This window comes from Dromiciops gliroides, chromosome 5 (genome assembly GCF_019393635.1).
Source record: "Dromiciops gliroides isolate mDroGli1 chromosome 5, mDroGli1.pri, whole genome shotgun sequence".
NCBI classification, from domain to species: Eukaryota; Metazoa; Chordata; class Mammalia; order Microbiotheria; family Microbiotheriidae; genus Dromiciops; species Dromiciops gliroides.
In genome coordinates this window covers 280620481-280646563 of record NC_057865.1, presented here as the reverse complement: position 1 = coordinate 280646563, position 26083 = coordinate 280620481, and the positions used below count along the sequence as shown (strand labels likewise).

General features: G+C 41.0%; 1 protein-coding gene across 1 annotated transcript in view; it reads right to left on the bottom strand.

The window, feature by feature from the left end:
- STAB2 (stabilin 2) overlaps nucleotides 1-26083 on the bottom strand; it is a 173128-nt gene that overhangs the window by 34452 nt on the left and 112593 nt on the right. The window contains exons 43-52 of the mRNA XM_043969353.1: nucleotides 24272-24345; nucleotides 20355-20426; nucleotides 12176-12295; nucleotides 10886-10933; nucleotides 10589-10672; nucleotides 8625-8777; nucleotides 7065-7205; nucleotides 6096-6155; nucleotides 4175-4351; nucleotides 948-1037 (exon numbers count right to left, since the gene is read on the bottom strand). Of these exons, the coding sequence (XP_043825288.1) occupies nucleotides 948-1037; nucleotides 4175-4351; nucleotides 6096-6155; nucleotides 7065-7205; nucleotides 8625-8777; nucleotides 10589-10672; nucleotides 10886-10933; nucleotides 12176-12295; nucleotides 20355-20426; nucleotides 24272-24345 (1019 nt within the window). The remainder of the gene's footprint in view (nucleotides 1-947; nucleotides 1038-4174; nucleotides 4352-6095; nucleotides 6156-7064; nucleotides 7206-8624; nucleotides 8778-10588; nucleotides 10673-10885; nucleotides 10934-12175; nucleotides 12296-20354; nucleotides 20427-24271; nucleotides 24346-26083) is intronic.

Sequence of the window (26083 nt, the reverse complement as noted above, 5' to 3'; positions counted from 1 at the left end):
GCATATCTTCTTCATCAGAAGAGAGGCCTTTCTAGCTAAATAACACAATGGAAATCTTTACCCCAGACCAAATATTTATGGCCCTAACAAGAATTTAGAAAGGTCAATCTTATCAAGATTCCTAGAAGTTTATAGCTGTGACCAGGACTGAGGAGAATATCTTATCTTATCAAGATTTCTAGAGGTTTATAGACCTGACCAAGGACCAAGGAAAGTTGACTTTATCTTATCAAGAAAGGCTTTGGAATGGGGGAAGTCAGGACTGAACCTCCAAGATATTGGTTATAAATAATCATTTCCCACAAATGCTAGCTATTATTATTATCATTATTATGTTATTCTGGATAATAATTTTCAATTAACAACAACAATAGTATGGACAAAGTAGCCATACTGACAAAATCCCTTATTTTCTGAAGCTGAAGAAGTCCAATGGAAACAATCCTGGATTTTGAATTAAAAAACATGGGTTTTTATTCCAGATTTGCCCTGTCCTACCTGTGTGACACCTGGGGCAGCTGGGTGGCATCGTAGTGCACAGAGCTCTGGACCTGAAGTCAGGAAGACTCCTCTTCCTGAGTTCCAATCTGGCCTAAGATACTTACTACCTGTGTGACCCTGGGCAGGTCACTTAACCCCATTTGCCTCAGTTTTGTCACCTGTAAAATGAGCTAGAGAAGGAAATGGCAAACTACTCTAGTATCTATGAAAAGAAAACCCCAAATGGGGTCGCAAAGAGTCAGATATGACTGAAATGACTCAACAACAGCAACAACCCATGTGATTATGAACAAACTAATTAACCTCTTTGGGTCTTCGTTAACTCATCTATAAAATGAGGTGGGCTGGTTTAGATGATCTTTGAGGTTCCTTGCAGTTTGAAATCTACTTTCCCATGATCCCACAGACTAGTTTCCATCATCCCAGTCCCTCTGGTGAATACTTACAATGTTGTTCTCATCACCACATTTCACATTGAGTTCAGAACCTTGTAGGGTCTTCCGGGATGCAACACTGGGCAAGTCCACAGCCAAGATCTGGATGAGAGAAACAGTGCCCCACTAATATAGCACCTGATGTCCTGAAGGACCCCAGAACACTTGGCAGACACACCACATTCTTTAGCTCCCTTTCCCAAGAGTTGTAATGTTTTCAGTAAGATATGCCTGATGTTGTTTAAGGGAAGAATAACTAGACACTGGAAAAAGAGGACAGTGAAGAAAAAATCTCTGAGGAGACTCGGCTTTCAGGGTTGGTTTAGAGCAGAACCATGGGAAAGTGAGGTGATACCCCATCTAGCCGGGTCATTCTACCAACAAGATATTTTATTTGTATCTTTGAGCTCCCAGCACCTAGCAAACATTACGAACTTAATGCTTGTTGATTGACTGATTAATAATATGGATGAAAGGATTAGTGTCACCCCTGTGATTTTGCTTGTTTCCTCTGCCTGTAGATGCCTTTCCTTCATCTCTACCTTATGAAATTCTATGGATTCTTCAAGAATCAGCTCAGGGGCGGCTAGGTGGCGCAGTGGATAAAGCACGGGCCCTGGATTTAGGAGTACCTGAGTTCAAATCTGGCCTCAGATACTTGACACTTACTAGCTGTGTGACCCTGGGCAAGTCACTTAACCCCCATTGCCCCGAAAAACAAAACAAAACAAAACAAAACAAAACAAAATGAATCAGCTCAAAGCTGCCTCCTCTAACCCTCTGCTGGAAGTGACTCCTTTCTTCTCTTAACTCCCCAAGTACTCAGTTTGTTTGCTTTTTTGAGGCAGATATAAAACCAGTAGATAGACTGTTGGATTTGGAGTGAGCAAAACCTGAGTTCAAATGCAGCCTCAGACACTCACTAGTTGTATGACACTGGGCAAACCACTTAACCTCTGTTTGCCTCGGATAAGAATAATACCTACCTCCCAAGGTTTTTGTAAGGATCAAATAAGATAATAAATCTAAAATGCTTAGCATAGTGCCTAAAACATTATAAGTACTATGTAAATTTTATCTATTATTATTATTAAATTAGGTAACAATATCAGATAAAAGTGCTGTGCAAACCTAAAAGTACTATATAAACATTTGCTATTATTATTATTATTATCTGCAATTTATCATATTTTTTACCTACTATTTGGAATACTCCCCTATGAAAAAGACTTCACATCAATAAGTGTCTATTAAATCCTTATTGTGTATCAGGTCCCGTGCTAAACACTGGGGCTATAAAGAAAGGCACAATCAAGCTCTGCTCTCAAGGAACTCAGTACTTTGTTTTGTTTGTTTTTCAGGGCAATGAGGGTTAAGTGACTTGCCCAGGGTCACACAGCTAGTAAGTGTCAAGTGTCTGAGGTCGGATTTGAACTCAGGTCCTCCTGAATCCAGGACTGGTGCTTTATCTACTGCACTACCTAGCTGTCCAAGGAACTCAGTTCTAATGGGGAATACAACATGCAAACAACTATTTACATACAAGATAAAACAGAGGGTGTCTCAGAGGGAGAACTGCCCTGTCCTCTAGGATAATACATTCTACAGAAGTAGGATTGGGATAGAACTTGTACACACAGATAAACAGATACAAAGTAATTCAAAGATGGAGAGAATGCTAACAAGTGACTGGGTAGATCACTTCTATATCCCAGAAAGTACCTTGCCTTAACCAGGGGTGTGCTGACAAATGTTTAACCAGCATAATAAAAGAAACACTTTTAAGTTTATTCTGCATTCTTTTTTTTTTTTATCATTTTTTCTAGCACTTTCCTAAGACTAGATGAGGAACAAAACAGTAAATCAAGGCCTGGTTTGTAGTGATTGTTGATTTTCAAGGTGTGAATACTTATACTGAAAGTTTAACATTCAGACTGGTTAGAGCTGGGTCCAGCATAGCCTTGCCATCTTAGATATTTGTTGTTTGCCTTGTTTTTAGTAATGAAATGTAAGCTTCATTAAGTATGCTTGTTTCTCATATATTCTTCCTCTTCCCTACTAAAAACTCACCAGATCTTTGCTTCATGCCAGGCTCCTTCTGCCTTGCAAGGTGTTAATTAGCTAATGAAAGAGTAAGGAGAGAGGGCCTGAGGGTCTTCTGTGATCTATATACATTTAATAGCGTCTTTCTAGAGGCCTTTATTGTTTCTTTAGTCTAAAGGTGAGTTCAGGTTAGGCTGGAGGGGAGTGCGACCTTGTACTATTGTTGAGGTTGGCCCGAGGACAGGAGATGGCTGAGTAAGCTGAGTTACACGAATGGAATGGAATATTTCTATGCTGTAATAAATGATGAGTATGAATGAGGCAGCTAGGTGCCAAGATGAATAGAGTGCTGGACTAGGAGTTAGGAAGATCTGAGTTCAAATCCTGCTTTAGACACTTACTAGCTGTAAGACCCTGGGCAAATCTCTTAACCTCTGTCTGTCTCTGTTTCCACAACTATAGACAGTACTTACCTCCAAGGGTTGTTGTGAGGATCAAATGAGATAATATTTATAAAGCACTTCAAATCTTAAAATGCTATATATTATTATGTGATGATGATGAAGACTGCAGAGAGGCATAAGAAGACTTACATGAACTAATACAGAGTGAAGTAAGCAAAACCAAGAAAACATTACATGAAATGATGAAATGGAAAGGAAAACTATTATAAAACAATAGAAATGGGATGTTGTAAAAATGATGAAGAATAAGCTTGGCCTTAAAGGGGAGATATGAAAAGATTCCTCCCCTCTTGAAGAGATTGGGGTCAATGGGTGTGTACCATTGCGTATAACATCAGATATTTTTCTGACGTGTTTATCAATTTCCCTTAATTATTTCTCTTTTTCCTCTTTTTTTCTTTAAAAAAAGACTCTCTTAAAAAAATGCTCTCTTTTATAAAGAATAACTCTCCAAAAGTGGGAGGGAAAGAGGTAAAAGAGGAAATCCAGGTGATGTAAAACCAAAAGCTATCAATAAAATCTATTTAAAATAAATACCATGGTAGATGTGTGTATCTGTGTATGTATATATAGGCAGCAAATTCAAGGGCAAGTAGCGTCTTGTATAAGATCACATGGAATAGGCAGCCGCCACATTTGCCTGAGTCTATGGCTGGTCTTACTTCAGACCTAGGGGAGTGTTGGTCCTTGGGATACCACTGGGTTAAGTAATGGGCCCCTTTGGGCCTTTACCTTGGAATCCCTGATGATGTGGAACTTGAGATAATCTTTTAGTTTGTCCTTGTTGTCTTTGCTGAACAGGAAATCCTGTTGTTCCTGGGGAAGGGCCACCAGAGCTTTGTCCGTGGGCCAGAACAGGGTTACAGGTTTGTGGATGGGGTCATTGATGAAACTGAGCAAACCGGCATCCTGAAACACACAGCAAATCAGCTTTAGAACTCTAGCCATGAAGCAAAGGGAGGAAATAGTTCAGAGCTGTGTATAAACCTCAGCCTCCCCCTCCCCATAGCTTTCAGTGGTTTACTTGGAACCCTGTGGGCCAATTTCTGATGGATGGAGATGCTTATCAGACTGTGGGCTCCCTGGTCCACCCGGTCTTAGAAGAGCACACCAGTGGCATGAACCTGAAAGGAAGTCGAAGACAGAGGGAAAGCCCCCAAAGAAGCTAAGCTATCTGTAGTAGAGTCTTAATCCTAGGAAAGGGTTGTAAACAAAGTTGATGCCCCTCGATGATTGTCAAATAGACTGTGGCATATGAATGGAAGCAATCAACAATGGGAAGCATTCAGGGAGACTTGGGAACACTTGGAGTGAAGAAAGCAGAATGAAGAGAATAATTTACACAGTGACCACGATAAGGTCATGGAAATACTGGTAAAAGACTTTAGAACTTGAATTAATGCAGTGACATTTTCACTTCAGTGAATTATTAGGGAAAGATACCTTCCTCTTTTTAGCAGAGAAGTAGTGAACTGTGGTTGCTGAATGAGGCATACTTTGTAAGGCATGGCCAATGTATTCATTTGTTTAACTGCTTCAAAGGAAGACATTGGTTGTGTGGTAGTGGTGGTGCTTCTGCTGGTGTGTATCAACAAGAAGTGACTAGTGGTGTTGAAAAATATCAATAAAATGTTTTTAAAATCTTTTTTTAAAAAAAGATGACCTAAAGTAGCACAGCATAATGGAAGGAGCACTGATTTTGGAGTCAGAAGCCTTGGGTTCCAATTTCATTTCTGACACATGTTCCCTGGGTTCCTTTAGGCAAAGCACTGCCCAAGTCTCATTTTCCCCATCTGTAGAATTGGACTAGATGATCTCTGAGGTCCAGTCTAGCTCTAAATCTATGACCCTGAAGATCGATCTGCCTCTCTGGACCCTCAGTTTCTCTATATGTTAAACAAAGGGGTTGTACCAGATGACCTCTAGATATCAGATTTTGAATAAACTGGCTTATTGTCCAAAAGATGGCAGCCAAGATGGTGAGACCTGAAACTACTCTATGCAAGAATCAGAAGGAAGGAGTAGAATCTTTAGCCTGGAGAAGAATAGGGGGGAGGGGGTTGATTATTGTCTTCAACTCTTTAAAGACTGTCATGAGGAAAAGGAATTAGATAATTTTCTGGGCATGAGAAGGGAGAATTAGCATAATGGGAGTTAGTTATAGGGAGATAGATTTCTATTCAATATGAGGAAGTAATTTTCCCCCAATTAAAGCTATGTAAAATAGAATGACCTGTCTCATGAGGTAGTGAGCTCCCCATCATTGGAAATCTGATGATTGGGGTATTGTAGGTAAGTAAAGGGTTCATGCTTCATGTAGGGGCTAGACCAGATGACTGTGGAGGTTCTTCTCCACTTATTACTCTACACACAACCCCAAGGGACTATGGGGTTTTGTTTAATTTATGGTGAATTTTGTGAATTTATAGCTGGACAAAGATGCAGGAATCATTTAATCCAAATCTTTTCATTTCATAAATGAAGGAAACTGAGGAACTGGAAAATTTAAAGGACTTGTCAGAGGTCCCACCAGTAGAAACAATATTAGCTTATCCTCTAGAATGTCTGCCTTTTCCCACACAGACTCCAGAAAAATAGAGCAGTCCTGAAAAAAGTATCTAATTAGCCCTGCTTTACTGTTCTCCGTTCTTACCTGTAGCATGGTGCTGAACTTCAAGTACCCCTGTTGAATTGCCACTGAGGTGAGATTCTCCTACAAAGAGACAAATATTTTATATTTTCTCTTATTTGAGTAAGAATTAAGTTGTTTGATAGTTCAAGTATTTGAGGTTCTAATATTCAATCTGGCAGTCAGTCAACAAACATTTATTAAGCACCTACTATGTGCCAGCCAGTGTGCTAGGCATACAACTACAAGATACATACAATAATATACAATAAGAATATATTCAGTAATGCAACAGATGCTTAATAAATGCTTGTTGAATAAATGAATGAATCTGTATAAAGTTTCCCTCCTTCCCTTTCCCAGTGGAATGTAAACTCCCTGAGGGCAGAGATTGTTTTTCATCTTGTTATCATATTCCAGATGTCCAGCCTAGTGCCTGGCACTTAGCAGATTCCACCCCCCCCCTTTTTTTGGTGAGGCAATTGGGGTTAAGTGACTTGCCCAGGGTCACACAGCTAGTAAGTGTTAAGTGTCTGAGGCTGGATTTGAACTCAGGTCCTCCTGACTCCAGGGCTGGTGCTCTATCCACTGCACCATCTAGCTGCCCCCAGCAGATGCTTAATAAATGTTTGTTGAACTAAATTTAATAAGGGTTTACATAATTTCCCCCTTTAGATTAGAAACATGTTTAATTGAATTTAGTGGGATCTCCAGATTTCAAGTTGTTGTTCCATACTCCTTGTGACCCCATTTGGGGTTTTCTTGGCAAAGATACTGGCATGGTTTGCCATTTCCTTCTCCAGCTCATTTTGTAGATGAGGAAACTGAGGCAAACAGGGTGAAGTGACTTGGCCAGGGTCACACAGCTAGGAAGTACCTGAGGCCAGATTGGAATTCAGGAAGAAGAGTTTTCCTGACTCCAGACCTGGTGCTCCATCTAAGGCACCACCTGGCTGGCCCAATTTCAAGTTAACATGGCCCATCTTCACTCACCATATTATTCCCAGAGGCATCTTTGTGGATTTCTTGCAAATTTTTCGGAACCAGTATTTGGTCTATGATGTGGATTACCCCATTACTACAGATGATATCACTGGAGACTATCTTAGCTTTGCCATTTAAATATACTGCATCCTGAAACAAATAAAAAAGAAATTTAACAACCAAATCCAATCAATGACTGGGCATATTGGACCAAGTCATGGAGCCACAACAAATAATAACAGTAATGATGAAGATGATGAGAGTAGTAGTGGTAGTTTACCTCATCTAGGACTTCAAGGTTGGAAGAGTAATTTATTTACATTTGAGCTTCCACCAAAAAAACCCATGAAACAGGTACAACAGGCATTATCACCCCCATTTTATAGATAAGTAAACTGAGGCTGTGAGTTTAAATGACTTGCCCATCATCACATAGTAAATACTACAAGTGGGATCCAAACTCATCTTCCTGATTCCCAGCCAAGCACTTCATCTACTAATAACAGTAACATTATTATAGCTAACATTTACATAGTATTTTAAACTCTACTTTATATATATGTATTTATCTCATTTGATCTCCTGACGGCTCTGTGAAGTACTATTATTAGCCCCAATTTACTAATGTGGAAACTTTTTGAGCCTGAGAGAGTTTAAGTGGGTTGTATCACTAATGAGTGTCTAAGGAAGGATTTGAACTTGAGTCTTCTGGACTCTAATTCAAGCACTCTACCACTATATCATGTGGCAGCTGCTCTTCAGGCAACAATTGTGGGCAAAACAGAGCCAATAGCAGGTGTGACCAGGGCTCTGAAATTGAGAGCGAGCTAACTACATTCTCCGGACTTCACCAGTGAGCCTCACACCTAGATATCTAGAATTATTCATGAAAATAGGAAACACCTGATAGCTCTTAGATCCTTGCTGAGTGCCTCTCTGGCCCAACTCTGCCCCACTGACCCCATTCAAGGCTACTTGCTTGGGGCAATTATAACTGACATTTTAGCTAATTATCACTCTGGAGCAAAATCAAGAAATCAATTAGTGATCATAGAATTATGGGTCTAATGCTATAAGGGACTTTAGGGAGCATCAAATCCAAACCTTTTCATTTTTGTAGATAGGGAAACTGAGGCACAGGGTCAAAGAGCTAGTAGGTATCTGAGGCAGGGCTCAAACCCAAGCCTTCTTGGCTTCAGTTCTAGACTCTTATCCATTGTATGATATTGCTTTCCATTTTAATCATTCATAGTCCTGCTAGCTATTGTTTTCATAAGAAACAAAGTTTAAAAACAAATGAAATAAGGTGATTTTCATTTGTAGAAAAGCACAAGATGTAGTATGAATTTTAAAAATCAATAGTAATAGTTGTTTATTAGTGATAAATTCTCTAAGGTATGTATTTATTACCTATGGCTGTACAGAAATCCAGTCTAGACTGGGCATGGGCAGAGATGGATAAGGGACATAAGGCTCCCTCCCACCTACAAGCCAGTGAAATAAAGGTGATGAGGCCATTTTGGAAGGAGTAAGAACCTCCAGGGGGCTTTCAGAGGCTGATTCCCTTACCTGGGACACAGTGACTTGGATAGCTTCCCCTTGGAGTGAAGTCATACTTGGAATCAATTTTAGGTTTTCTAAGAGCATCTGATGACAGGCAACCACATGGTATCGAAGGATCTGTGGCATGACCCCCTGGGTGGTCCACTCTTTAACCTGGGTCTGAGAATGATAACAGCAGCAACAACAATGGTTAGCCTTTGTATCTTTAAGGTTCGCAAAGTTCTTTATATCTGGCATCTCATTTGATCTCACAACAACCTTGGGAGGCTATTATTGGCTATCAGCCCCATTCTACAGATGAGGAAAGGAAGCAGAAGTGAAGTGACTTGTTTAGGGCTACAAGCAAGTAAGAAGTAGAATTTGAATTCAGATCTTCCTCACTCCAAGTCCAGTGCTCTATCCACTGCACCACCTAGTGGTCAATGTTATGGTTGTTTGTCCTTCATTTTTGAAGAGGACCAATGACATCATGGGGTGATGTGAATTGGATTTAAGTGAGGCAGGGTTGCGCAAAGTCATCAGCTTCTCTCTCTCTTCCTGAGTCATCAAGGTCCAGTGGCAAGACAAAAGTCAAGATGACTGATAATGGCTTGGGGTGCAGTGGGTGACCTTGGCATCTTTGATGTCTGACTAAGCTTTAAGTGCTCTACAATACCTGCTTTAGTTTCCTTCATGACCACTGGAACAAACTGTTCTCATCCAATCATTCTGCTAGGGAAAGTCTCATGCTCAGGGTAGACATCCCCCGACTCACCAATGGGTTTGAGGCCCATTGATTACCCTCACCGTGGTTTAGTCCAATTGCCCAGATGGTTGGGGTGTGGCTGTGGTGCTTTCTTGGAGCCTCAGGTAAGAGTTGGGTGGAAGAGGAACACCAAAGGCGGATGAGCAGTCCTGGAAAGGGCTAAGGAAGCCCTCACACTGGAGGTTCTGGTCTTCCTTGAACACCCATACACCATTCCAAGCTGCCAATACTGGGAACATCACATGCTCACACATTCCCATCTACTTTCTTATACTCTTTCCTTTTTCTCCTTAGTACCCCTTCATAAGAACAAAATGGGTTGGAAGAGTGGGGAGAAAGTATCTAAAACTATTTTAACCCATCATGTAATTACCATCAGCATCTAACCTTTTCAAGAAAGTTGAAAAAGATAGTAATAAGCATATTACTTGGCAAGGCATAACTTAGGATCCTGGGATCATAGATCTAGCCTGATCAAGATCTAGAGATAGAAGGAACCTCAGAAGCCAAGGAAATTGAGGCATGCAGAGGTCAGATGACTTGCACAGGGTGGTCCAGCTACTGTGTCTGAAGCAGAATTTTAACTCACATATTCCTGGTTCTAATTTCAGTATCCTACCTCCTATACAATCTTGCCTCTTATGTGCCTGCCTTTCTGGGGATCATTCCCTTCACTTGTAAAATGAGGGGGCTGGACCAGAAGATCTCCGAGGAAGGTCCCTTCCAGCTCCAAATTCTGTGATTCAGGTTTTGCAAAGCACTTTCCCTCACAACAAACTGGTGAGGTTGGTAGTGAAGTGATGCTATCCCCATTTTTCAAGAAAGGAAACTGAGGCTTATGGAGGGTAAGTGATCTGTTCTTGTTTGCACAACCAATAAGTGTCACAGCCAGGATTCAAACCCAGGTCTTTTGACTACCAATGGAAGTCTCTTTCCACTAAACTACATTGCCCCTTTGTCTTAGAGTTGTAAGGGGTCTTGGTAGTCATCTAGTCCAATGTTTCATCCATTTCTCAAAATTTCAGACAGTACCTGCTTGCACACTTCAAGTGATGGAGAGAGAGCTCATTATTTTTCAATATTTTGCTGTTGGACGGCTCTAATTCTTATCGATTTCCTCCTTCCAAATTTGCTTCCCTATGGCTTCTCAGGCTCCATCTCATCCATTAGGGCCAAAGAGTATGTACTACTACACATTGTAGGTTGCCCCTAAGGTGATTCTTACCTGGGATGAATTCTCTAAAGCTTCCTTCAAAGGCACAAAGACCGTGAAGGGACCTGGGCCCATCAGGTCTCGAATGGCATTATCCTGGCAAAATGAAGAAAAAATGATCACCATCACCCCTTCTTCCCCACCACCACCACCACCACCACTACCACCACCACCACCATTATCACCAACATCATCAAGATAGCTTCTGAGGTCTTTTCTGACCTCTTCTATAGAAGCAAGAGATTTAAGACAGCCTAGATGGCTCTAGCCTGTGAACTGACAGCCACATACACACTGAGATTTCCTTACCTGAAGATGAAAGAAGTAGGGGGTGGTATTAGTATTTTTGGGAAGTTCCTGTAATCAGAAAATGGAACAGTGCAATGTGACCTATTATCTCTGGAATGGACACAAGAATCGCATAGTACTGAGCAAAGGAGCCAAGCAAACCCTGTTAGCCACCATCCACAACATCTCAGGACCTTGGCCTTGGAAGAGACCCTGGAGTCTAGTTAGCCTGATCCATGCCTGACCAAGAAACTTCTTGGCCAAACCCCAAATCCTTAGATTGTTGTATGGCTAGTATTCCAAGTGTGGATGGGGTTGAGGCCAGAAGGAGAGACTTCATATAGGAAGCTGCCAGATGTGCCCCTATAATTTTGTCTTTTTATGCAACTTTCATTTCATTCTGGTTTTTTTTTTGGAAAAAGAAGTATTAATTTTTTCTTGCCCCACCTCCTCCCTTCCCTTTACCCCAATTGAAAAAAACAAGAAAAAATAACTCTTATTAGAAATGAACACAGTGAAGCAAAAGCAAATTCCCACATTGGTCATGCCCCAAATGTGTGTTTTATTCTGTATCTTGAGTCCCTCCCATCTCTGTCAGGGCATGAGTAGCATGCTTCATCAACATTCCTTTGGGGTCACAGTTGTCACATAATATTGTTTTGATGGGTGCTATTCATAAGACATTCCTATATAACCTTACTCCACCCTAACGTCTTGAGTCCTGCTATAATGGCCTTACTCCAGTTTCTGGACACTAGCCTAGCACAGTCCTTGCTTGTCTAATTTAATCTCCACTTAACTAACCTCCTCTACCAGCTCATCCTCCCTTCTCTGGTAGCCATAGATCCAGATATGGATTCTCCAGGTTTAGCCTGATGCCTCTCTCTTCTAGCTCCTAGCATTCTCCTTCCCCCAAACTCTGACTCTTCCTCTTCTCTGCTTAGTCTCTGTCCAGACTTAGTTGCCCAAATACTCCCTGCCTTAGCTAGCTCTCACTTAGCTCTGTTCCTGAGGAATTAACTACCCTCTCTACCATTTCATGTATAGGTGGTCTTTTCATGGAATCAGTGACCAGGGATGTATTCTCATTATTATTATGCATTACAATATTAAGTAGGATTGGGTGAGGTATAAACTATGTTTCATAAACAAATGCTCCAATCAGTTTCCTATCTATTCATCCATCCATTCATTTATTTGTAAAGACCTAGGAAAAAGTAAGACTGATGGTAAGACATTCTCTTGATTAGTCCCCAAGATGGACGCTTGCCTTTGCTAACAGCTTTTTCTAAGAAATGGTCAATGACTTACCAGATAGATGGGCCCCCGGCAGATGAATCCATCTCCCTTGTAGCCTGGTTTGCAGATGCAGGTCCTTTCTTCTACTGCAGTTTGATTGCAGATAGCAAACTCACTGCAGCCACCATTTCTCTAGTAGGATTGCCAATGGAAGAGTAATTCAGTCAGTTTGCTTGTTTCAAACATACTTGCAACAAAAGTCCAGGTGATGACTTAATTTTAACTTCATTTGGCAAACCTGAAGAAATGGGGCTCTGTTCTTGCTCATGCCATGATTTCTCTTTATAATGTAAACTTCTTGTGAGTGGGGATTGTTTCATTCTTTGTATTTGTATTCTGAGAACCAAGCACAGTGCTTAGTACATAGAAACCACTTTAACAATGTTTGTTGATGGACTGATTGATGGATTCCAGTGGATTTGAGCTGGTAGGCAGCAGGTACATACATCCCACTTGACTTAAAAGATGGCAGGCTCACCATGACACATCTGTAGTCTGATATGGGTATGTTAAGGACTGCTAAGTTGGTTAGTATTGTCAACTGGACCCAACCAGCCTCTAACATGTGGGTGGCCAAAGCCTGACAGAGCAGGCTAGGGACAGGAGAGTCAGGAATCAAAAAAAAAGTTTCATTTCAAAGTGAGGGAAATGCCTTCCAAGCAAGGAGGGGCTATAGACACATGTGCTAGGGTAAAGTAGCCATGAAGATCTACACTAAATTATTCATTTTTTTCTGGAATCCTCTGACTCCCAGGGTTGTTTTGTTGTTTCATTGTCTGTCTGTCTGTCTGCCTGTCTCCTCTCCTCTCCTCTTCTCTCCTCTCTCTCCCCCCCCTCTCCCTCTCTCTCCTCTCTTTCTCCATCTCTCTCCTCTCTCTCTCCCCATCTCTCTCCATCTCTCTCCCTCTCCTCTCTCTCTCCCTCTTTCCTCCCTCCTTCCCCCCTCTCTCTCCCTCCATCCCCTCCCCTCCCCTCCCCTCCCCTCCCCTCTCCTCTCCTCTCCTCTCCTCTCCTCTCCTCTCCTCTCCTCTCCTCTCCTCCCCTCTCCTCCCCTCTCCTCCCCTCTCCTCCCCTCTCCTCCCCTCTCCTCCCCTCTCCTCCCCTCTCCTCCCCTCTCCTCCCCTCTCCTCCCCTCTCCTCCCCTCTCCTCCCCTCTCCTCCCCTCTCGTCTCCTCTCTCCAACTCTCTCTCCCCCTCTCTCTCCCTCCCTCTCTCTCCCTCCTCCCTCCTTTCCTCCCTCTCTCCCCCCTCTCTCTCTCCATCTCTCTCCTCTCTCTCTCTCCATCTCTCTCCCTCTCCTCTCTCTCTCTCCCTCTTTCCTCCCTCCTTCCCTCCCTCTCTCTCCCCCCACTCTCTCTCCATCTCTCTCTCCATCTCTCTCCTCTCTCTCCATCTCTCTGCCTCTTCTCTCTCTCTCTCCCTTTTTCCTCCCTCCTTCCCCCCTCTCTCTCCCTCCCTCCTCTCTCTCTCCTCTCCTCTCTCTCTGTCTCTCCTCTCCCCCCCTCTCTGTATAATCTGCATCATAGGATCATGGATTTAGAGTTGGGAGGAATTTTAAAGGCCATCTAGTCCAACCCTCTCATTTTACAGATGAGGAAACTGAGGTTAAGAGATTTGTCTTTGTGCTTCTTCCTGGTGGAGTGTGATCTCTCCTTCGTCTGAGCTCATCACATTTTGTACCTCTCCTATGCCCTTTTCACTTTTGAATTCATCTTCTATTTCCCCATGTACAGGTCCTATCACCCTAAATGGTAAGCACCTTGAGAGAAGAGACCAATTCTTATTTATCTTTGTATCTTAATATACTTAGGTTAAAGGGACGAATAAGATCCTACCTCTAGATCTGGAAGGGACCTCAGAGGTCACCTAGTCCAAATCCTTTTTATACAGATAAAGAAACTGAGGCTCAAAGATGTTCAGTGACTGACCCAAGGTCATTAGTAGTGTCAGAAGTAGGATTTGAATCCAGCTCTTCTGACTGCAGAGTCACTATGTTCACCAAGGCCATTGGGAAGGAAGTGCTTTGTAAACCCTGAGATGGTTTTTTAAAATGTGAGTCGTGATTGTTAAGAAAGGTTACTCATTATAAGAGGCATTAAGACAGCCTGCTCCTGAAAACCAGCATGATGAGTACTGAAATGCTGCCAGGAACTGTTAGGATAAACCCATGGGCATAGTGCCCAGATTGCTGGCCCTCTATCATTGCTCTGCTTTGTCCCTGCAGAATGATAGCATGCCCAAGATCATTCTGAGAAAGGGAGGTTGCCAGGCCAACAGAAGAGAACAATGCAGTCCCTGTCCCCCAAGAAAGGATTCCGGTAATAGGAATTCTGGGCTAAAGAGTATCTGACTAGTCCTGCAGATCTCAGGTGTTCAGTACTATAAATACAGGGATGCAAAGTATTTATAGACACGAGTCTCTGGGGCATCGCAACCTCGTGGGAGAGATGCCTGCTTCTTGTGCCGAGTACAGCTGTGTGAGTGATTCAGGGGAGCTCTGGGGACTGTCCCAGAAAAACACTGAAGCACCAATCTTGGCCTTTACCTTGTGTCTTTGGATAAGAGGCAGTTGGGTGTACACAATTAGTTATCTGTTGATGAGCACTTATTATGTGCCAACTATTAGATAGGCACTGAGGTCCCTGAGGAAAAAAAGACTCCTCGTGGAGCTTACATTCCAGCAGAGGAAATGATGTGAGAGCTGGCATGGTGGATAGGGCATCAGACTTGGAGTTAGGAAGGTCTGAGTTCAAATACTGCCTCAGATACTTATTAGTTGCTTGACCCTGGGCAAGTCATTTAACCTTTAGGTGCCTTGATTTTATCATCTGTAAAATGCAGGGGGTGGATTCACTGGTCTCTAAGGTCCCTTAGAGGCTAAATCTATGATTCTGACTCAGACACTTATTTAATTCTGGGCCAACCGCTTAAACTGCGATGTTTAAAATCTATATTGTGGTCGCCTTAAATTAGAAGCTTCAGCACCAGTCTTTGGGCATTAAACATTTATTAAAACATATAGATATTCCCATGGAGTTCAGAAAGTTAAGTAAAAAGCCTATTTAGCCTAGAGTTCCAGCCTGGTCTGGTTCTTTCTCAAGTCCTCTGCCACAAGCCTGTTTCAATCACGAACTCTCTAGCAAACTGATTGTGGAAGCTTTTTATAGGTCTGGAACAGAGGCGGACCTTACACACTGCTTCAAGCTGATTGGTTGACATCCTCCAAATCCATTAAGGGTTAGCCAGGTGTGATTACAATCTAGTTAACTTTGAAGTAGGCTAATCATCAGTCAATCACTCTCACTTGATTCAATCAGTTTAGATTAATCTCCAGGTGGGTCTTTGAGTATCTGTTCTATAGCTGCTGCATCGTTTTAGAGTGATATTTTAAAGGTACAGAAGGCTTAAGCTAATGAATGAAGCCTGTGTAAGGAGAATTTCACATTTTATTCAATAGAAATATCTATTGGACAGGGATGGTCCAAATTAAACCAAATTACCTGAGACCAGTTTGTCTTTGAACAAATGGACAGGGATGGTCCAAATTAAACCAAATTACCTGAGACCAGTTTCTTTGTCTTTGAACAAATGGACAGGGATGGTCCAAATTAAACCAAAGTACCTGAGTCGCAGTTTCTTTGTCTTTGAAATGGGGAGAGATCAGATTCAAGAGTCTGTTAAATCTATGATCCTATCATTTACGTACACAGATAAATTAATATAAAATCTATGCAAGGTAATTTCAGGCAATTTCTGCTACAACTTTGTCATACAGTTGCATAGTGAAAGGTTGGGAAAATCTAGGGATTTACTAGCTGTGTGACCTTGGAAAAATCATTTTACCTATTTGAGTCTTAGTTTTCTCACCTGTAAAAAGAGGATGAGAAGGACAGCCATGGATGAGTTGTTATATGTATTGTTGGAGGGAATATCCAATATTACAGATCCATTTGTGGGTTAAAATAGTTAACATGGAAAGAGTAAAAAGAATCACTGAGAACCCTTCCAAGATGTATTTGGAGATTGTTTCATTTGGTAATGGAGGTGAACAGAGAGAAGGGAAATTTAAAGATGAATTTCTGTGTACATATTCACATACTATACTCTGTGTACATAATACATACTATATATTTATATGGTCATACAAATATTTGTATACATTTACATGTATACATCATGCATGCATATATGGATAGATAGACAAAAGACAGATATATAGATAGCCTTGAATCCTCCTTGGGTCAAGGGGATCAGACAACTGGTCAGAAAGAATTTACAAGGGACTCTTATCTGGCACTGGGTACAGCTGAAATTTATTGACAACTCTATTTTCCATACACCTCTGGGTCAGAGTTGCAGGGCAGAGAGGAGTGCTAGTGCTTGTGGCTGCAGGAGACCAGGGCTCTTTCCTGATTAAAGAGCAGAGCATTTGGGGCGGCTAGGTGGCACAGTGGATAAAGCACTGGCCCTGGATTCAGGAATACCTGAGTTCAAATCCGGCCTCAGACACTTAACACATACTAGCTGTGTGACCCTGGGCAAGTCACTTAACCCCAAATGCCTCACTAAAAAAAAAAAAAAAAAAGAGCAGAGCATTGACCAGGAAAGCAGTGAGCATACCTCTTACAGGATCACACCACTTAGGAAGTACCCAAAACTTGCAGATTCAAGTGCTGAAAACAACAGCATGAAAAAGCCTTAAAAAAGCCTAAAGCATGGGAAAATGCCTCTCCACCCCAGTGCCCAACTTTACCATAAAGTTCAAAATCAAGAAATAGCTTGGAAAAATGAGCAAATAACAAAAAAATAACTTGACTATAAAAAACTACTATGGTCGCTGGGAAGACCAAGATGCAAACTCAGAAGACAACAACAATGTGAAAACAACTACAAACCTCAAAGAAGAAAATGCTCATTGGACCCAAGTCCAACAAGAATTCCTGGAAGAGTTAAAGAAAGAGATAAAAATGGTAGAGGAAAAACTGGAAAAACAGAAATAAGAGTGCTAAAAAAAAATTTTGGAAAAAGAAGTAGCAGCTTGGTAAAAGAGACACAAAAAATACTGAAGAAAATAACATTAAAAGTAGAATTGACTTAATGGAAAAGGAGGTACAAAAATTCACTGAAGAATTCCTTAAAAAGAAGAATTTTCCAAATGGAAAAAGAGGTACAAAATGTCACTGAAGAAAATAATTTCTTAAAAATTAGAGTTGGTGGGGGCAGCTAGGTGGCACAGTGGATAGAGCACTGGCCCTGAATTCAGGAGGACCTGAGTTCAAATCTGACTTCAGACAATTGACACTTTCTAGCTATATGACCCTGGGCAAGTCACTTAACCCTCATTGCCCCACAAAAAACCAAACAAACAAACAACCAAAAAAAAACAACCCCAAAACAAAGAAACAAAAAAATTAGAGTTGGGCAAATGGGAGCCAATGATTCCATGAGACATCAACCCATCCCCCCAATAAAAATCAAAGCCAAAATTACGAAAAAATAGAAGGAAATGTGAACTTTCTCATTGGAAAAACAAATGATCCAGAAAATAGATCAAGGATGGATAATTTAAGAAATATTGGACTGCCTGACAGCTGTGATCAAAGGAGGAGCCTAGATATCATATTTCAACATATTATCAAGGAAAATTACCCCAATATCTTAGATCTAGAGGGCAAAATAGAAATTAAAAAAAATCCACTGATCATCTCCTAGAAGAAATACCCAAATGAAAACTCTTAGGAATATTATACCCAAATTCCAGAGCTCCTAGGTCAAAGAGAAAACACTCCAAGCAGCCAGAAAGAAACAATTAAAATATTGTGGAGCCATAGTTAGAATCATACAAGATTTAGAGTCTTTCACACAAAGGAGCAGAGGGCTTGGAATATGATATTCCAGAAGGCAAAGGAGCTAGGATTATAACCAAGAATCCTTTACCCAGGAAAACTGAGTATAATCCTTCAGGGAAAAGATGGATGTTTAATGAGAGAACTTTCAAGCATTCCCGATGAAAAGACCAGAGCTGAATGGAGAATTTGACATTCAAAATACTCAAGAGAAGCATCAAAAGGTAAACATGAAAGAGTAAACAGAAGAGTTTCAATAAATTTAAAGTGTTTATATTTCTATATGGGAAGATGATACATGGAACTCTAAGAACTTTATCCTTATTAGGGTAGTTAAGAGGAGTTTACACATACAGAAGGCATGGATATGAGTCAATTATGGAATGATCTCCAAAAAAAATTGAAGAGATGAAGAAGAGAGATACACTGGGAGAAGGGGAAAGGGAAAGGTAGAATGGGAAAACTTTTCTCACATAAAAGAGCTTTGCAATGAAGAGTTTTTATGGTGGAGGGAAAAATAGGGAAGGGTGAGCAATTCTCGAATCTCATTCTCATCAAAACTGATCCAAAGAAGGAAGAAAATATATGCACATTCGATTGTATATAGAAATGTAACCTATCCAGTAGGGAAATAGGAGGGGAAGGGGATAAAACAAAGAGGGGTGATGATAAAAGGACAGATTAAGGGAGGTTGAAGCAAAATAGACTTTGGAGGGAGAGAGGGAGGGAGGGGGAGAGAGAAAGAGAGAGAGAGAGAGAGAGAGAGAGAGAGAATGAATGAGAACACAGAAGAAAGCAGCATGGAAAGAAATACATAGTAATCATAACCATAGAAGGTAGCTAGATGGCTCAATGGATAGAGCAGTGGGTCAGGAGTCAGGGAGACCTGAGTTCAAACCTGACCTGAGATACTTACTAGCTTTGTGAACCTGGAAGAAATACAACCTGTTACCTTAATCCACTGGAGGCACTCCAGTATCTTTGCCAAGAGAGCCCCCATGTTTCATGTATGTTTCATGGGATCATAAAGAGTTGGACACAAATGAACAACTTAATAACAACAATCATAACTGTGACTGAATGGGATGAGCTCACCCATAAAACAGATGTGGATAACAGAATGTATTAGAAACCAGAATCCAACAATATGTTGTTTACAAAGGACATACTTGAAACAGAAAGACATACATGGAATTAAAATAAAGGGCTAAAGCAACATCTAATATGCTTCAACTCACCTAAAAAAAACAGAGGTAGTAATCATGATCTCAGACAAAGCAAAAATAGACTTAATTAAATGGGATAATTAGGGAAACTACATTTTGCTAAAAGGTACCACAGACAATGAAGTAATACCAAAAATTTTAACAGCAAGTTTCTCTGATAAAGGCTTTATCCCCCAAATATATACTGAGTGTAGAACTGAATCAAATTTATAAAAATAAGAGCTATTTTCCAATGATAAATGGTCAAATGATATAAATAGGCAATTTTTAAAAGAAGAAATTAAAGCTATCTACAGTCATATGAAAAAATGTTCTGAATCACTACTGATTAGAGAAAGACAAATTAAGATAACTCTGAGGTACCACTTTACACCTATAAAAAATGATAAATGCTAGAGGCATGATGGGAAAATAGGTACACCAATGAATTGTTGGTGGACTCCAACCATTTTGGAGAACAATTTGGAACTAGTTCCAAAGGGCTATAACACTGTCCATACCTTTTGACCCAGCAATACCACTACTAGGTCTGTATCCCAAAGATATCAAAGAAAAAGGAAAGGGACCTATATGTACCAAAATATTTTTTACATCTCTTTTTTTGAGGGGGCAAAGAATTGGAAATTGAGAGTATGCTCTTTAATTAAAGAATGGCTGAAATATCTGTGGCATATAATTATGCTGTGAGTAATGATGGGGGGGCGTTTAAAAAACATGGCAAGACCTATATAAACTGATGCAAAGTGAAATGATCAACAGTGAAAGACTCAGCTACTCTGATCAATACAATGATCTCAGACAATTCCTGAGGATTCATGATGAAAAAATGCTAGTTACCTCCACAGAGAGAACTGATAAACTTTGAGTGCAAACTGAAGTATAATTTTCTCACTTTACTTTTCTTGCTTTTTTTTCCAAATATGACTAATATGGAAATATGTTTTGCATGATTTTACATATGTAATTGATATATTGCTTGCCTTCTCAGTAGGTATGGGAGGACATAGGAAGGGGGAAGATAATTAGGAATTCAAAATTTAAAAAGAAAAGAATGTTAAAAATAAATAATCCATTGAAAACTATATTTAAAAAGAGCATTTGCCCCAAAACCTTACTCACCGTTAAGCAGACATTGATGAGTGTGCATGTTTTACCATCTCCTGTATACCCTCGCAAACAGTTACAGACAGCCTATCAGGGAGAAAAAAGCACTTGGTGTCTTTATCCAGCTCTCAGGTCCTTTTTAATGGTTATACGATGAACAACCTCACTGTCACTAACCTTGACCTCAATAAAGGATATGATAAACCTATTTATACTAGGCATAAATGTCTGACACTGGGTACTAGAGTCAGTCTCTCTCTCTCTCTCTCTCTCTCTCTCTCTCTCTCTCTCTCAGTTGCAATTTAAATCTCAAGGGAAAGTAATGAATCTCCAATTGTGGAATTTCAGACATCATCAATCTGGGTAAGCATTTTGTGGGACAAAGACCACTGGATCTTTGAAGTTATATCAAGGAGGCAGAATAGGGTAGCAGAAAGAGCATTGGAAATGAAACAATAACAACTAGCATTTACATAGCACTTTATGGTTTACAATGTGCTTTGTAAACATTTTCTCATTTGATCCTCGCGACAACCCTGGAAGGTAGGTGTTGTTATTGTGAGGAAACTGAGACAGACAGAGGTTAAGTGAATTGTCCACTAGTAAAGAGTCTGAAACTGGATTTAAACCCAGGTCATCCTGACTCCAAGCCTAGGGTTCTATTCACTGTACCACCTAGGTAGAAAATATATGGATGTTGGTCTTAGTTTAAAAAGGAAAATAATGATCACCTTATTTCTGTTTTGGACAGTGTTATTGGATGAGAGAATTTGTTTAGCTAGATTTCAGCAAGGCATCTATCTGACAAAGCCTCTTTTGTGGAAAAGATGGAAAGATGGGAGCCAGATGATAGTATAAGTAGTTGGATTTTGAACCAGTTGAGAGACCAGATCCAGGAAGTCACCAAGTCATCAATATGGTTTGGAGGGAGGTCTGTTGTGTAGTGCCCTAGGGATTTATCCTTGGATCTACACTGGTCAGCATCCTTATTATTCACTGGGGTGAAGACATAGATGGCACATAGCTAGCTGAGATGTTTGATAACAGAGTCAGGATCCAAAATAATCTCAGTGGGTTAGAATGATGAAACAAATCTAAGAAACTTAAATTTAATATAGATAAATGTAAAAACCCAACATCCCATAGTAGGTAGAAAGTTGGACTTGGGATAGGAAAGATTAGAGTTCCAGACCCACCTCTGAAAATACTGGTTACATGACTTTGGACAAATCTCTTAGTTTTTCAGTGCCCCAGCCAGCTCTGAACATAAATTGAAGAACAGGGACCTATCTGCATTGGGAGAGAAAGTTTTCTCTTTGGGAGGTCCTTCTGTCCATGAAATCCCAGATCCAGTCCTTTCTAAGAACTAAACTTTTTTTTTAATGCACAAGGATAGGATGGGGGAGAGGGGTCAGGGCATGACTAAGCCACTTACAGGAGAAAATCTGGGAATTTTAATGGATTGCAAGAGCAATGTAAGTAAAAACAGTGTGACATGGTATCTAAAAAAGCAATTTCAGGCTCCATGAAGAGGCATGGTGTCTAGGGCTAGATTATTTCTCTACTCTGCTATAGTCAGACCATGTCCTAGAGGATTCTCTTCTGGGCCTCACATTTAAGGACACTAACACACTGGAGAGAATTCAGTGGAGGGCATCAGCATTGGGAAAGAACCATGACTGTCCCCAAAGAGTCTGACCTAGGAGCAACAAGTGGCGGATTCACAGAAGCAGATTTGGGCTCTCTGTAAGAAAATAAACTCCCTGACAATTCAAGTTATTCAACAGCAGAATGGGCTTCCTCAGAAGGTAGGGGATCATTCCTCACTGGGGGGAGGTCTTTAAACAGAGGCCAGCTGATCATCTTCCAATGAAGGCATAGATGGGATTCCTATTTTGGCAGAGGTTGGACTGTGATTCCTTCCAGCTCTGAGATTCTGATTTGAATCTGGATGGCTCCACTGAATGGTAGTGTATCTGTGGTCAAACCATTTCCCAAGCCTCAGTTTCCCTCACTGGACAAAGGGGATAATGATAGCTATACTCCCTCCTCCACAGGGTGGTTCTTGTGAGGAGAGAATGGAGGCTCCTTGAGGGTGGACTCATTCAATTTTGTCTTTGTGTCCACATAAAGTACCATAACACATTGCACGGCATGAAGGGAGTCAGCCATTTTTTCATCTCTCACCCATATGCAATCTAGACTTCTCCATCTTGATTCCATGGGTAACCTCCCCACCTTACTTTTCAGGGTTTTCCCCCCTGTGTTTTCTTCCCCTCTTAGAATTTAAGGACCTTGAAAGCAGAGATTATATTTGTATTCACATCACTTAGCACAGTGCCTGTCCCTCACCTGGAAGCTAGTCAGGAAGACCAGAGTTTAAATTCAGCCTCGGACATTTACTAGCTGTGCAACCCTGGGCAAGACCTTTAGCTTCTATTTGTCTCAGTTTCCTCATTTGTAAAATGGGGATAATAATAGCACCCACTTCCCAGCATTGTGAGAATCAAAGAAGATATTTTTTAAGTGGTCAGCATAGTACCTAGCACATACTGGGTACCATGCAAAGACTATTATTACTATTATTATTAATTATAGTGATAAGTAATTACTAAATGTTTCTTGATGAATAAAAGCTTATTGATTGAGGAAGACTCTGAAGAAATAGAGCTGTCAATAGGCTCTGAAGAAATAGGCTGTCAGCAGTAACTGAATCTGTCTATTCAGCTGCTAGTCTCTCTATACTTTTCTCTTTGCCCTGAAAGAATGTGCATCAGGACCTGAGCCATGTTCTTCAAAGTATCTCCTCTGTGGCTGTTTCTCTGCTGGCCTCCATCCTGCCCCTGCTCATAGGCTCTGAGGTTTAGAATTGGAAAGGACCAGGGGCGGCTAGGTGGCACAGTGGATAAAGCACCAGCCCTGGATTCAGGAGCTCCTGAGTTCAAATCTGGCCTCAGACACTTGACACTTACTAGCTGTGTGACCTTGGGCAAGTCACTTAACCCCCATTGCTACACACACAAAAAAAAAACAAATTGGAAAGGATCTTGGAGGCCATCTAATTCAATGTCTTCGTTAAAAAATATCATTCTTTTTATTATAAAATTAATAAACATGAATATTTCCTGCTTTGAAAAAGAGGATTGCCTGTGAAACTGGGAATCTCCTCTATGAACTTCTTGTCCTTTTAAAAAAATACAGATTTAACATAGTTATTCCAACATTATATTCCTAATAATACTTCTTTTGCTTACTTCTATGTATTTTTTGATTCATTTTCTTTCCTTAAAAAAATGACTATCACTAGCTCTGTCTTCCCCTCCTCAAAGAAAAGCCCTCCTGTATAATAAATAAGCAAACTCCTGCACAACAAATCTTTTTGTTTTTGGTGAGGCAATGAGGGGTTAGGTGACTTGCCTAGGGTCACACAGCTAGTAAGTATCAAGTGTCTGAGGCCGGATTTGAACCCAGGCCCTCCTGAATCCAGGGCCAGTGCTTTATTGACTGTGCCACCTAGCTGCCCCTGATGCACAACAAATCTGAAAGTGTTTCCTTTTGCTCTCCTGGTCCATGACCTGTCTGTCAAAGAGGTACAAAGCATCATTCATCCTAGGACTTCTGTAATAGTGATTGGTTATTGAATTCATCATAATATCCTCCTCTTACAAATGAGGAATCTAGGAGATTAAGTAGGTAATAAACCAAAGTAGGTAATAGTAGGTAATAAACATCAAAGGTTGGATTTGAACCTGGGTCTTCTTACTCCAGAGCTGGTATCGTGGTATCATTGCCATGCTACCAATGGTACATACATCCTCTGGTACCATGCTGCCTCTTCCTCCCTTCAAAGAAACTAATATTTAATGGCCCCCAAGGACACTGCCGAGAAAAGTCTAGAACAGTGAGGAGGGTGGGAAGGAGACACAGCTTACCTGGTTGGGTCCAATCTGGGTGCATTCTGCATTTTGGTCACAGCCACCATTGTTTTCCAAACAGGGGTTGATTTCTTTAAACAGAAAGACCGTAATCAGTCAGATAAACTCCTGTCCCAGGGAAGGGGTCCTAGGAAAGCTGGCTTTGCCAAGACTGTGACAAAGGCTGAAGGTATGAAAGGGTTTGACTTCTTTTGTTGAGGAACAGTTTCAAAGTTAGGGAGGGTGTGTGTGTGTGTGTGTGTGTGTGTGTGTGTGTGTGTGTGTGTGTGTGTGTGTGTGTGTGAGAGAGAGAGAGACAGAGAGACAGAGAGAGACAGAGACAGAGAGAGACATAGAAATAGAGAGAGACAGAGAGACAGAGATAGAGGGAGAGACAGAAGGAGAGAGAGACAGAGAGACAGAGACAATGCAACAGAGACAGAGCGAGCACATGAGTAAGCAGGGATTTCTTTTAGTTTCTCTGCTTTAGATCAGGCAGGAATGAAGTAGGTGGGGGCAGCTGGGAGGGCTTGAAGCCATACTGGCCATTACCTCTAGGAGCAAATATTTGGCATTTAAAGCTTTTCACAATCTCTCCCCTTCCTGCCTTTTCTGTATCCTTATCAATTATTCCCCTCTATGCACTCTTCCATCTGATCATACTGGCCTGTTTGCTCTTCCTTATACACGTTTCTCCATCTCCCACCTCCCAACCTTTGCAGCAGCTGTCCCTATGCCTGGGATGCTTTCCCTCCTCATCGCCACCTTTTAGAATCCCTGACTTCCTTCAAGCTCCAGTGTCACCTTCTGCAGGAGGTCTTTGCTAGTCCTCCCAGCAGGTAGTGCCATCCTCTCTAAAGTTAACTTGTGTCTACTCTCTACAAATTACTAGGTAATTTCCATGTACCCTCCCCCATTTGAATGTGGGCTCCTGGAGGGTAGGGGCATCGACTGCCTCATATTAAGAGCTTAACAGACGTTTGTGTCGACTGAATGATTTAATGAAGAGGAACAGGGCAGACAAAGAGCCTTTGGACTTTAACATCCTTTAATGTGGTTTATTTATCATCATTGTATTGTTGTTGTTGGATAGAATGCTGAGGTCGGCATCAGAAAGACTCCTCTGAAGACTCCTCCTGAATTCAAATCCAACCTCATACTCTTACTAGCTGTGTCACCCTGTGCAAGTCACTTACCCTGTTTGCCTCAGCTCCCTCAACTGTAAAATAATCAGGAGAAAGAAATGGCAAATGTGACCCAAATGGGGTCACAAAGAATCAGACATGACTAAACAATTGATTTTTTATCAGCCTTGGAAATTGTATATATACACATATATATGTATATATGTATATTCATATATGTATAGGTATAGGTATATGCATTTATGAATAGGCATGTATACTTATGTACATACATGTACATATACATATGTATACAATTCAGCTTCCCACAAAAATGTTTTCATTCCCAAGAGCTTTCCCTATTAAGCTGCTTCTTCTTTTTTAAACATAGCCCTCTCCAAACTAACTTTTGACATCACTCATACGACCAGCTGTCTGCAAACTCACATGTCCTGTTACTTAGCCCTAGAACTCCTTTGCCACGCTTGGGTTGATGCCAGCTTCCATTGTCTGTACTATATTGATCTTTAGCAATGAAATAGGCCCTGAGGTAAAGGAAAAAAAAAAAACCCTCTTCTTCTGAGAGTACCTATTCAGAGCTATGTCTTGGAAATTTAAAACCGGGGGCACTCAGCATAAGAGGTCCCTATAAATCAACTTTTAAAGGTCAAAGGTGTGAAGAGATCCCAGACCCCCCCCAAAACCC